Source organism: Apteryx mantelli, chromosome 21, assembly GCF_036417845.1.
Source record: "Apteryx mantelli isolate bAptMan1 chromosome 21, bAptMan1.hap1, whole genome shotgun sequence".
Classification (NCBI taxonomy): domain Eukaryota; kingdom Metazoa; phylum Chordata; class Aves; order Apterygiformes; family Apterygidae; genus Apteryx; species Apteryx mantelli.
The window spans coordinates 1,893,928-1,907,942 of record NC_089998.1 but is presented as its reverse complement, the minus strand read 5'-3'; the positions used below and the strand labels follow the sequence as shown (position 1 = coordinate 1,907,942).

The 14,015-nt window shown below is 38.3% G+C and overlaps 1 protein-coding gene across 5 annotated transcripts in view; it reads right to left on the bottom strand.

Annotated features, from left to right (window-relative positions):
* Positions 1 to 14,015, bottom strand: part of DENND1A (DENN domain containing 1A) — a 228,105-nt gene that overhangs the window by 45,728 nt on the left and 168,362 nt on the right. For 4 of the 5 annotated variants that reach the window (XM_067308804.1, XM_067308803.1, XM_067308805.1 and 1 more), the window contains 3 exons: positions 2,929 to 3,030; positions 2,276 to 2,363; positions 1,639 to 1,679 (listed from right to left, as the gene is read on the bottom strand). In XM_067308804.1, coding sequence (XP_067164905.1) covers positions 1,639 to 1,679; positions 2,276 to 2,363; positions 2,929 to 3,030 — 231 coding nt within the window. The remainder of the gene's footprint in view (positions 1 to 1,638; positions 1,680 to 2,275; positions 2,364 to 2,928; positions 3,031 to 14,015) is intronic. The other variant, XM_067308807.1, reaches the window with a different exon arrangement.

Here is a 14,015-nt window from a genome sequence, read left to right as displayed (position 1 = left end):
ACTGTTTTTCCATAGGAACCCCAATTCTGTTCAATACAGCAGTTTTCGCAACAAAAATATCAGTTTCCCCTAATACCAAGATACCTTGTGTTACAGTCCTCTCACAGAAACAGTATTCTGTGGCTGTTCCACTCAGCCTCAGGGGTGTCCCATACATGGTAATACAGTCTAAATATTTTAAAGTATCCTACCAAATAATCAAATCTGGAGCAGAAAATTCAGTTCCAGGAAAGCCTGTACACTCACTCTGAAGATGTAAGATCCCACTTGTAAACACATTTTCCTTTCCATGATCCCACAATAGTATTATCAAAATCATGCTGCCTTTTTAAAGATCTAAATACTAGACTAAGGGAAAAACAGAGCCAAAATGAAATATAACTACAGTCATAAACATAATTCTAGAAAAGCTAAATTTCACGTGGTGAACATAAAAGTCATATAACACAGTAATATGTCAGACAGAACAATCTGTTAGTCTAGTTGGTGTTTTATATATCTTCTACACACCATTGACTATTGCTGCATAGTACCTTATTTCATAAACAAAGGAGAAGGGTAAAATCCATGGAATAAAATCTTAAATAATTTTATAATATTTTATTTCAGTACAAAATTATATTTCTAGATATATCATAATTAGACACAATTTTAAGATTTACTACTTGTTAATCTTAAACAAAAATTATAAACTGCTGAATGTAATTACATAGATTTTTACACTCACTCTCAACTATTCACCTTTCCTCTTATTTTAAAATTACTTGGCATCCTACATGTATGTGAATATATATTCTATATATTTAAACATACACATATACATATAAATATATGCACATGTGTGTGTATGCGTGTGTATATGTGTATTTATCTATGGGGGGGGAAATTTTTTGCATTACTGTTATAAAGTATGTTTAATTCAAAACTATCAGGATAATATTGAGCTCAACTTTGTGTGTAAGGGAAATCTATTCATAACCAGGACAAAAGGCAAATGGAATGCTGCAGATGATAATTCTGCCAGAAAACAACAAAATCTTTCCCCGTGATTCATAGCCATAAACCAGAATTATTTTACTTTGATACATTACAATATATTCTATGCATCAAAAGAGACTTTTAAAATCAGGTGCCAATTATCAACTATAGTATTGTTTTGTTCTCTTAAGTTATTTAAATGTTTAGTTTATACAACTAGAGTACTAAACTAAATAGAAAAATCATTCCAAACAGTGCTGTCCCCCATTCAGCACTTCACACCATTTAGCTTTATAAAGACCTTTTCGATGTGGCTTGGATTCCCATTAGGTTATTATTAAGCGAAGAAAAAACACGTCATTTTCCAAAACGACAAGAACCTATTTCTAGATGTCTCCAAGACATTAAAATAGGATTCAAAAACATGAGAAATACAGTCCAATATTCCTATGGTGATTTTTTTCAGTATTTTTCCTTCTATTTTTTACTTCATCTGACGAGTGCATTAGTTTCTCGCAACTAAACTCAACTTGTCCACAGCTAAACACTATAGGAGAGAGGTTAGTCTTGTTCATGAGGACAGAGGTTAACAGGGATACAAAACTGTTCAATGGGCCAGTAAGAACTGGAATGTTTGTTGGAAAAATATTGTGTTCTTACCCTTACTGTAGAGAGCCACTGGTGGTACAATTTGTCACTACCTGGAGAGAATCAAAAAAAAAATACAAACAAAAAACCCAAAAAAACTGCAACTCTCTACCAAACAGAAAACAAGCTAGAAATGTGAAGCATTAGCACTTAGTGATTCTAGTAGCATGAATACTACAGAAACAGAACAGGACACTCCATTAATGGAAACAAAATAACCAAAAATTGTCCAGATACCTACAATTTTTCTTCCAGTTGCTAATAGGATTTCTAGTCTCCCTGGGTTCTTTTTCAGACATTTGAGAACATTGAGGGTTTTTTTTAAGCTTGCTAAAAGAAATTTTCAGGTGGTTCTGGGTAAAGCCAAGGTTTTTTCAATATCCTGCATTGCAAGAGCTCTTTTAGTTGTACTTTAGCCAAGTGGTAAAGCTGAGGTTTTGCAAAGGCCAAATAGACGTTATTCAGGCTATAATACTTTACTTAAGGTTCTTTAAAGAGGAAAGAACAAAAATTTAAGACACTTCAAGCTACAGGGATCATTGCTGCCTCACTTATTTAGATGAGTGATCACAGTGACCCATCAAATCAGGCCCCAAAGAGTAGGTCAGGGACAGTCTCTGAAATTACTTAAAAATACTGTATTTCTTACCAGCATATTCTCCCATATTTATTTCTTCTTCAAAAACATCACTGAAGCCTTCTCCAGAGTTAAGAAGATCCAGGCGGCCATCAATGAACTACAATATCAGCATTAAAAGAAAGTGTAAACACGCCAACCATCCCATCCTTTGGCTTTTCAAAAGATTTTATTCTGCATTTGCTACAATAAGCACAACGTTCTTAGTAGGAAAGGACTCTAAGTAGAATGAAAATACAACAAAAACACTAGCAAAATGTTTACCAGTGCAAAAAGGTATGCTTCTTCATTAAAAAAAAAAAACAGCGGGCATGTGTTTGTAAATATACATATGCTTTCAGCTTGCCTGAAGTAGTAATATTGTGTTTAGCAGTAGTATGCTTTCTGTAAACAGCATGCAGCAAATATACTGGGCCTGACTGTGCTTCGAACAAAACCAACAAATTTTATTACGGAGGGGTTTTTTTGGGGGGTGGGGAGGGAGCAAGGGAGAGGGGACCCCCCTACACCTCTTGGAGCACCAAGCACCTTATCCCCAGAGCCGGGCCCGGGCGCAAGCTGCCACGAGGGTGCTGCTGGCTGCGGGTGAGCCGGCTCGAGGAACACCGCAAGAGCCCTCGGGGCCGGCCAGGGGGCCGCGACGGAGCCGGCCCGCGCGCCAGTACCTGCTTGAAGAGCTGGAGCTGGATGGCGTTCTGCAGGAACTGCCTCATGACGGTGGAGCGATGGGACACGAACGTCTCCTCGCAGAAGGTGATCGGCTCACCCTGTACAGGCCAGAGCAGGACACGCTGAAAAAGCTTTGTTCGAATAAGCAGGCCTCCATTTTATCTACTTACCTTCCAAAATAAATAAATAGATATATAGATGGATAAATAAATAAATAAATAAAGCAGGCATTTTATAAAAGTTAACTGCAGAGGTTTTCTTCAGGTTAGCACATGAGCGCATGAGAAGGGACAGAGCTGCTTTTAATCACGACACTTAGAAACAAGTCGGAAACTGGGGGAAATTGCCTATCATCAAGATAGAACACATTTGCTTTCTGCACATTTTGCTAATATTGGTGAGGGAGCTTTCATCATCCAGAAAGGTAATTTTACTTAATGCCTCCAAAATACAACACACAATCACCTGCATTTGGTGCAGTCAGATCCCATCTACCGCAGCCGGCCCAGAGAGTTAACCCATGCAAAGGCGGTAATTTCTACTGTGTTCTGGCCACAGTTCAGAAAGATTACACTTTCATATATTGAATTGAGTGAAATTTCCCTTTTTTCGCAAGCTTGTTGGCAAAAGACAGAGATTGTTTTGCAGCTCTACTTTTATCTTATTTTAATGAGTTATGTTAATGCTGAAGGCTGCTGTGCATCTGCCATAGGGGCGCAAATTTCCTCCATGCTTGAATCTACAAATACTCAGCATAGCAAGTAAATACAATGAATTAAAAACAATAAAGTAAAAGTACGATAAAATTATATTGATATGTAATTAATATGGAGGGCTTTTTCGTGCTCACATTAAAATATATTTGGACTTTTCTTCTTCTGAGAGTATAGAATCCACATTAGATAGCTAAAAGCCCTAAAGAACTCACTTTAAAAGCATGATATGATGTCAATTCTGAAAGCCTTTTAGATTAAAAATCTGATTTACTGTTGGTTGTCTAATGAAAAGATGACAGGACCACTAAAAAGACTGTGCTTGAAAAAACATACCACAGCTTACTTGAGCGCGTTGTTTTTTCCCCACCAATTTATGCTGGAAATTGCTTCCACATTTCCACAGACAGACTTCTAACACCTAATACATAGTAAAGGGACACTAAATCTTTTAAAACTGTGCTGGGCAAACTGTGATGACATCCACATTTGTTAAAATGCACAGATATCCACCCTTCTTCCTGCGCCTAGGAGCCACTGCTCACTGCTGTATTTCCTGCTGAGGTCTGGTACTACCAAAGCTCATCAGCCCGACACCGGACCCTTCCTGCTGATGACCCGTCCTTGGCCATAACTGACCCGACTGCCGCAACCAAATGGGGCAAGCAGATATACCAGTTTGTCATTCAGTTTAAGAGGAAAGTGAAGGACCTATCTATCTTCAAATAATCAGAGCACAATAAGAAAATTTCTCTTGATCCCGATGAATTGGACAACCAGAATCACCAAGGCGATGTATCATGTTCCTCACTTTTATCCCAGGAGTCAACAAACGCCAGAGGTCAGGGCCTGCTCTTAACGGGAGGAAAATAACCAACTGCAAGTGGCTGTAAGTGTATGAGTATGGAGTAGCTCTCTTCCAAAGAGAGAGGGAGGGAGTCACTCTTTTTGGACAGTCCCTTTCATCTTTTCCTCTGGTCAGACAATCTTGCTGATTTTGGAGAAGAAAGCAGGTTTCCTAACTAACATCAGATTACAGTTCCAGGATAATTAATGTAATTTTAAACAGTAATAATCTGTCAGTGATTGACTCTAGCAGGTCTGGAGAACAATACAATCAATATAACATTTATGGGCAAGAAATGTGCTCATACTTCTGTGGCTTGCTCTTGCCAGAGTAAAGTATAATAAGATACCTCCTTTCAAAATAACCAAAGGAAAAATGTTTGGAAAGAAGGTCTGCCTGGTAGGCACACAAGACGATGGTGACATAGTTTCTACAATACGCACTGACTACTGCTCTGACAAAGGCTCTGTCTCAAAAGTCAAGGCATGAAGTGTCTGAAAGGTTTTAATATACCTGAATGATTAACAACTGATCCAGTACTCACGTTGGTAGATGGGAAAGAGCGACAGAACTGGACTGCTGCCTGAGCTGGAAGTGTCAAAAGAAGACCTCAAGCAAGAGGTAATTTGGCAAGTAGAAAAATCCATTAGTTGATTTTGAGATGGGACTGACAATTGGGACTAATAGCAACTCCTCATGCAAGAACTTTATACATTATACTCAACTATTGCCATCCCACTTGAGATTTGTTTAAACTCTCTCTCAGGCACCAGGAATTAAAGGTCAGGACACTGGAGAACACCGGAATCAGTAACAGAAGAAAAGCTTAGGAAATTGCAAATTCATTTGTTACTACAGAAACTGTAGCTGCAGACACTTTCCAAATGGGCCCAGACAACAGAATGATAAACAACAGGATTTAAAGTCTATCCGACCTGTGTGAAAAAGACTTTCCCATCAAATTCAGCTTTCACAACGTGATAAAGGCTGTCTGAAAAATATTTGTGGGTGGCATAGATACAACGTGGAGTGTGAAAAGAACATAGAGTAATCCATGAAGAAAAGTGTAGATTCAGTATATGACCAGAGAAAAAGTTCACCAGAGGAAGGTTCAGGTTTCATTTAATCCTTACTTACAAAATGTTTTAAAAGAGAACAAGCAGCCCTTCGTATAATCCATGCGACTCTAAAATCTCTCCTGTGGCCAGGGAGGGTTAGGAGCATTTGGAAAGAACCGTCCTCTGCCAAGCACAACCTCACTGTGCTCTGCTCTACAGCCAGCGCAATGACACCAGCTTCTCCCCATACACCGAACTGACACACCGTTCCTATCAACGCACGCATGGCAGCCGGCAGAGCCCGGTATTATTACAGTGTTAAAACACTTCCTCCCTCAAAGTACTAATGATTGAGTTTGTTCATTAGGTTGATTAGACCTTTTGACTTCTTAAGAGCCAATTCAGGCTCAACTGCTGCTGGATGGAAAGAAAAACTTTAATCATCAAGGTCAAGCGTGAGCTTTCCAGCTTAGAATGCATTAGTAGCTTCTATCCTCCATGACCTCCAGGAGGGTGAACACACTGTTTCTTAACCCCATCCACAGCTTCATTACAAAAAGACAAGATGGACTATAAGACCATTTTCTTGACAGATTTAGTTAAGTGTAAATTATAAAGCTAATCAGCTCTGCTTTTACTGACAGATGACACTGTACAAGAAGAGACATGCTAAGAACTGCAGATGTTTTGAAAAATGAATAGTCTTGCTCACATGTAAAACAATTATAATGACTTGTCCTAATAAACTCATTGACTCCTAAACTTTCTGTTTCCAACAGTTAGAATTTAGACCTTGATTCATCAACAGCTTAAATATCCATTATTGTCCTTGCCAACTATAAAACCATAATGAAAGCTAAGATATGGCATTGCAAATACCCTAAATCTGTGCACACTCTAATCTTATGAGGAATCTGATTTGATTTGTAATATTGGATAGTACATATATATTTCAAATCTGGACCCCAAAATTATTTTATAAATACAAAAATACACACATTTCAAAGAAATTTAGTTTGTAATATTAACACAGGAGAAGAAACTTTAAAATACAAGACTAGGACTTAAAATTCCCAGATGCATTGAAAAAATAGGTGCCTTTCCTTTATGGTTTTGCAAATCTCCCTTTATATGAATATTTTATATTCCTACGGCATAATGAAGTTCATTAGGGCAGTGCCGCTATCTCATGACCCCTTAAAAAGCTGAAAAGTTTCAGCCCACACCCGATCTGTTGCCGGCCAATTTAAATTGGAATTCTGTTACATTCTAAAATAATGTTTAATACCTATCTAAAGCAGCAAGTGCAAAAGGAAAGGAGAGTCTAGGATTTATTTCATACTGTTAAAGAGTTTCATGAAACCTGCTGTTATATCTTAAAAATCCACAGAGCACATTGAACGATAAAGACTTATTATGATTAGCTATGCTGTACAAAAATTCCACGATGCTTCCCCATCTTCTGGGGAAATCAATTTTCCTCAGCAAAAAATACTTTTCTTTTGGAAGAATCTACAGAAACTTGTGCAGACAGTTATTGCCAGTGAAAGAAGTACCATAATCTGCTTTGGCTGATCTAGCATCCCAGGGGAGTGGCCAGCGGGCTGGTTATGGCAACAACTTTCACAGTGAATATAAAGGACTAAAAGTACGGGGGACAGAGACAGAGAAGACAGCACAGATGAAAGAAGGTCTTGGAGGAGAGGAGAAGGGCAAACACTAGTGATACTTCTGGAAAGACCCACAGGTGCTAAGATAACTCATGGAAGTCCAAGTATTTCCACTCTTGCAAGAGAGGAAACACATAAGAGTGCATCAGGATAGTGGGGCATTAAAGCCATCATGTGGCTGCTGTAAAAAACAATAAAACAATGAAGACAGGGTTTGAATTAGGTCAGCAGTGAGAGTCTCTCGCACAAGTAAAGGTTTCACAGAACCTGATTCCAGGGTAAAAAAAACAAAAAATACCCTGAAGACTTTGTTTAGACAATCCTAAAAGTTATGCCATGGAAGATGTATGTAATCTCGCCTGTATTATCATGGTCAGCATGTGGTGCAGGGTAATGAATTTTGTGCTGCTGTATGCATGCCTTTAAACTGTGTAGGTGCTCTTTCAAAGCCTCTTTAATAAACACACAAGCCATTAGAGCTGCTCTGTAAACTAGTCATGAAATGAAAAAATGTGGGTGGAATTTAAAGGCGCAGAACAGGATGATGATCTGACAGTCTACAAGCTGCAAGTCTAGTGCCAGTATACAATGCAGCAAAAACCCAAATATACAGCAAGAACAATGACATGTAAGAGATTCATATATCACTGTTCTATTACTACCTAGATGTTGCAAATAACTGTGGCCTTTACAAAAATTGATTACATTGCAAAGCATAAAGTAAAGCTTGTAGTGATATCCTAGGAACCATCATCCATAATTCCATCCAGAATTATAATGAAACTAAGATATGAGAATGATCTTACTGATCTGGATGTATGTGTCAACCTCAGATACAACAGCAACCAAAGGCAAACAACTCCTCTGCAGACCTTTCCAGAACTGTGATTACAATGTCAAGGAAAGATTAGCTCATCACAGCTGAAGAAGGATGATCAGTCAGCCAGCAGGATTCCATAAAGAAAATCGGAAATTGGTGGCAGACACTTGATAGGACATTGGCTCATTCAGCTTGCATTTGCAACGACAAATAACCTCCCCGTAACTAGTACATACGTTCAGCACAAGAGAGCTCTTTGCATCTGCCTCAGTCATAATGGAATCAAGAAAGCATAGATCAAATACTCTATATTAAGCAAATGATAGCATAGCTTTATTAGCATTTCAAGATGCTGCTCAGGAACAAAGAAATCACGTGTTCAGAGATTTGATCACACTTCTTGTAAAGCAAACTAACTGTTCAAAGAGAGACCAGTTTACCAGTTCTGATGAATTAGGAGCTAACAGAAACTACACAAATTATTTCAATGCAAAAGGTGTAACCTTGAAAAGTATTTCAAACATATATATTTACCAATGCAGACTGGTAAATATACCAATGTATTGCCCTATCACTTACTGTGTCTTATGTAAATGCCCACTTCCATCATCAGTCCAAATCAGGATTTTTTATCATGCTCCTCACCAGAGTATTTAATCCTTGGTAGATATACTCAAATGTCAAGAGATTCTCTTTATAAGATTTACAGCTGTCATTCTTATGCATGTGATCTGATAACTCCTGTAATAATCTGTAATAGCCTCACTAAAGGACAAACAAAATGGAAAACAATGCAAGTTATTCAAGCACTGACACCAATCATAACACTTAATGACATAAAAACACCCACTTCAAAATGTGGCATGTCAAAACTTAGCTTGTACCTATGCAGCAGATCCTGGCTATAAACACGTACGACAAGCTGCATTTAGCTACATGGGCATTACCAATACAAGAGTTTGGGAACTTCTGTTAAAATCATTCCTTGAGAGCTAAATCATGTAGGGTTGCAAGACAGACAGGTTCTGCAGCACACAAAGCTTAAACAACACGCCTTCCCAAGCTCCCAACTTGGACGGGAGTGAACAAAGAGTCACTGAAGTTTTATTCTGATTATACTACAAAGAAGTAGAACTCGCTTCACAGCAACAAAAGAAAGTAAGAAAAACTCGTAAGAAAACAGAGGTTAATCTTCTTGTTTTTAGTGCTTACATGACAAAGACAAACACGTCCTTTTGAAAAGTGGCAGTAACCTAGTTTTCTCATGCAGATATTGAAAGTTAATGAATTTCAAAATTTTACCTTGTAAGCATCCTCAAAATTGTCACATAATTCCCTTTGTAAAGAGTACCTAGATACCAACTGGAGCTACACGTTAGACTGCGGAAAAAAGCAGCTCCATATCAACAAACATATTCTTGACCAAAATGCAAATAAAAGTAAAGAAGCCTCAAAAAGGACATATATCTGTTTCCTACAACTATTGAAGACATCATTATCATTTACCAGCAGGCTGTTAGGATGAAGCACATTTAAATGCATAATTCAATTTTAAATGTTAAAATACAATACGCAGACACTCAATCTTCACCAAAATCTTGTCTCTGTCATTAGAAGCCTGCGGTCAACAGTGCTTCTTTTATGCCTTTAATAATACACTGCATTATTAAGCTGTGATCAACTCTACAAACATCCAAAATGTCTTAAGATCAAAAATCTGTTTTAGGCAGATTAAAATTACTATGAAACTTTTGTAGAAAGAATATGAAATAAGATTTGTTTGCATTAAAACCTTGTATGAAAACCAATTCAGATGTGATATAACCAGCAGCTCAACAACAACACGCCATTATATATTATTTCAGACAGTAACAACCAACACCATTAAAGGATCTACCAAAATTTGCACAAAAACAACTTAAAAACCAAGATAAAACTAATAGGAAAATGAGTAACTGGAAAAAAATTAAATCACACAGCAGTGTTTTTGCTTCTCCCTTCAGCCCCTTTTACTTTATTAGGTCACTTAGCGTTTTCCTCTTGGGCCAAAGTACAATGACGCATACTCGTATTTACAAATTATGAAACTACTTGAGTGTAACAGAGCAAGCTACTTTCCAAGTGTTTACATGGCTATTCAAGCCCATTGCCTGCCCTGATTTCTGCATCACCTGTCTCGGCCTGCCGTCCTTTAGCTCTAAGCGCCTCGTGCCTCTGGAACTCAGGCAACAAACCGGGAAGATAAAGCGCAAGGAAGCGGCAGTAAAGCGTTCCTGTTGGGGGGCGGGGGGGAATCACCATTTCACAGATCAAGAATAGAGGCAGGAAAATAATAAGTAACTTGTACACGGTCACAAAAGTCTCTGGCAGAGCCAGGGAAAAGAACCGAAATTTCTTTAATCCCTGTTCAGTACCTTAAATACAAGGCTATTCTTCCTCTTCCTACTTGATACTGTGTCAATGCATGAGTGTAGGTGTTGAAAGACTAACAAAAGAAAAGTAATAGTATGGTATTATGAGCCAAGAAACCTAATCTTTATCAGATACAGCAAATCTCTATGATGCTGCCTGCACCAGGAACTCTCTCTTTGTCCTGAATGTGCTTTAAATTACTGGTATAATGTGTACTGTATATTGTTGCACTCTTATATTTATTCCACAAAAACCCCTGTGGCCTGCATGTGATTTTATCATTAGCTGGTAAGGTAATTTCAGGGCCTAGTTCTGCAATCATTCCATGAGCAATACTCCCATTGAAGCTAGTATGTTCTGCATGCAAAGCAGCTACCAATTCAAATTCCCTATAATAAAAAGGCCTTTTTCTATTTTAACTATTGTGGAACATTAGTGACAATACAAAAAAGGAGAAAAATTACAGAGCAATTCTTTACGTGAGTTATTTTCTTCTACGACAAAATACAAAAGTGTGCTTGAAAATACCATCTACACGAAGTATTTCCTATATGACATAAATGACGAGCTTTTTTTGTTTCATTTATTAAAATTCAAAAGAATGTATCAAAATATTTTGTTAAAACAAGATAAAAAAGCAATGTCTACACAAATGATAAATGACTGGCCAAAATTTAGAGATGACCAGTAAGCCCAGAGGTCACAAACGATAATATTTTGCTTTCTTAGATACATGTAAATAACCAAAACTCATCCAAATCAATGAAGCTTCAAGAAGTCACCCAATAAAGTCTAAAACCCAGTCTTCTCCTATCACACTAAAATGCACTTGCTTTACATCTAGTTCCAGTAGATATAAAATGTACAACTAATTACAAGAAGCTGAGGATGAGCTTCAGATCCAGCTAACAACAACAACAACAACAACAACAACAACAACAACAACAACAACAACAACAACAACAACAACGTTAAGAGTGAAGAGAGCCAAAATCTCTCCATAATCTCCTGTTAGTTCATCCAGGAACTCAGACATGATCACACCCTGCTCATACTCCTCCTGAAACATATGACCATACTCCTGAAAACAAAACTGCGAGGTTTCAGAAATGCAGTTAGTTCATAAATGTGAACAAATTATGGGGAAAAACTGTGCCAACTGTTGGAAGAACAGTATTTGTCATCAGTATTTGAAATACTCAAAGAAAATAATCTGTGATGAAAACCACCCAATGTTAATTTATCTAATTGCACAAAGAAAGCAAAGTGCAATTGATTGAAAATACGTTTTTGTGCTTGATGCATATGACTCCTTTGTATGATGATCCCAAAACCCACATTGACTAGAAAGGCTGTTCTCTGAGGGTGAAAATATCTTAACACACAGCTAATACACATGCAGCAGGAGAATGAACTGTTGCTAACTTCTGTAAAGCAATATGAAGAAGAAGCTTTAGTCATAAAGGTAGGACATGAGAACCCCACTCTTTTAGTTCAGAAACAAAAAAAAATCTCTGTAAATAAAATGGATATAATGGAATAGAACTTCTTTAAATTTGCACTTCATTATGGACATCCAGTTGCTGGTACACATACTAATGCACAAACATGTAAGATAACATAATATGCAATGCCACCTCCTCCATATAATACACATCAATGTAAATGCTATTATTGTTATAGCAGAACTCATTGAAGTTTGATTTGTCATCATGCTATGCTGCACTGCACCAAATTTGGTGCAGAAGCCTCATCAGAAAGCAGACATGAAAACTCTACAGACTGAGTATGCAGTGGGTTGCCATTCCCATGAAAAAAACACAGCTAGAAAAGAAGTCACTGCAGAAAAGGAATCCATCCTTCCCCCCGAGAGGGGCAATCAAAGGCACTGGTGTAAGAGCACTGGAAAAAGGTTTCACTCCTTTCTCTTCTAGTCATGTAATGGTCTCTGGGGAAACCTAAGTGGTCAATGATTAATTATATTTATGCACATGTACATATGCTTGCTATGGTTATTTACTACACATACGGGATTATAACTCGATAGTTTATGTCACTGGACTCTTAATGATGCAAAAGCATCCATACATGGGAACAACTGGAACCTAGGCCCTGCCAGACCAAAGACACTTGCCTCTGTACTGCTCCTCACCGAGTGTGCGATGTCTGTCCCAATAGCTCTTGGGAAAGAACCAACATATCAAGCCTGTAACAGCTCCAGATGCTTCTTCTTATAGGTGGGAAAGAAAATAGTAAAGCATTTCCCTTTTTAAATGAAGAATGCCTCATTTTTCTTTCACCATTTATTCACTCTTTGTCAGAAAGAGGCTCAGATTTTATCATGTGAGAAGGCAAGACAGACTTAGAGAGAAAAAAAAAAACACCACACACATTAGCATAAATGCAAAAACACTGTGCTACTTTCCAATTACTTTTGACAGAGCTCCTTGATCATTTGCACCAAATGAAACCCTTTCTGTGTCTTACGGTTTAAGATCCTGCAGCATCTCACTTCCTGCAGTTTTTATTCAAATACTAGGGGAAAAAAAAAAAAAGCCAAGTGAGATGATGTGTACTGTAAGCATTTATTGCAAGATATGTAATCTGTCTCAGTCCCCCAATTCTTTCCTGAAATATTCATAAAGAGAAAGTGGCATCCAGTGTGTGGGGGAAAACAGATTTTTCCTTTCACCACTTCCCCCCAGGTTCACTGCTCTTTGCTCAAGCCATGCCGAAGGAACGGAAGGGGATTTGCTCTGCATTACGGCAGCCCTGGAGCTCACATTCACCCCAAAGCAGAGCTTTGCAGCAAGCATAATTATTTAGTGTTTGGCCACATGACTCCTCCCAACTCCCATTAAACCAGCTACACATTTCTGACATGGAAACCTTGCAAAATTTCTGAACTCTTTAGCGAGGGGAAAAACTGCCATCTAATTAGACCACATGTGCGGCGAAGCATCTGGCTCGGAGCACAGCAGTTTACGCGCTCCTCGAGTTGTCGTGGAGACAGGCACATGACCAGCTCCGAGCTGAAACTCTGGGGCACGAATCCAGATGCACTTCTAACATATTCTGACAGAGAACAGATGGGCAGCTATTTGCTGGGCCAAAAATGCCAAGTCTGCTCCCCACCAGACCCACATGCCCTCAATGATAATTTTTTCTCTTGTAAAAGCCATTCTCTCTGCCCTGGAACCTCAGGTTTCCTCACCTAGGAAACGGAACGAAACCTGCCAAGATTTCAGTCAGACGACTGCACAGGATGCAATCTCCTTTATGCGAGAGTAATAAAAAGCATTAGCAATTGACAAAACATTATTCAAATATTTGCATTTTGATGCTTTATTTTGGCACTTAACGCAAATTGCATTCATGAAAAAGCATGTAAGAATCTCTGTGACTCACACAGTGCAGTAGTACATGCCTGGCTGGTGAGGCCTGATGCTGTGCCAGTTATTAATAAAGTAAAACAAAACTTGGTCTACATGTTCATAAGCAGAGCTAATTATGATGATTAAGGTGACCTAACGCCTCGAAGTAAAGGCCCTATTTTCAGTTTC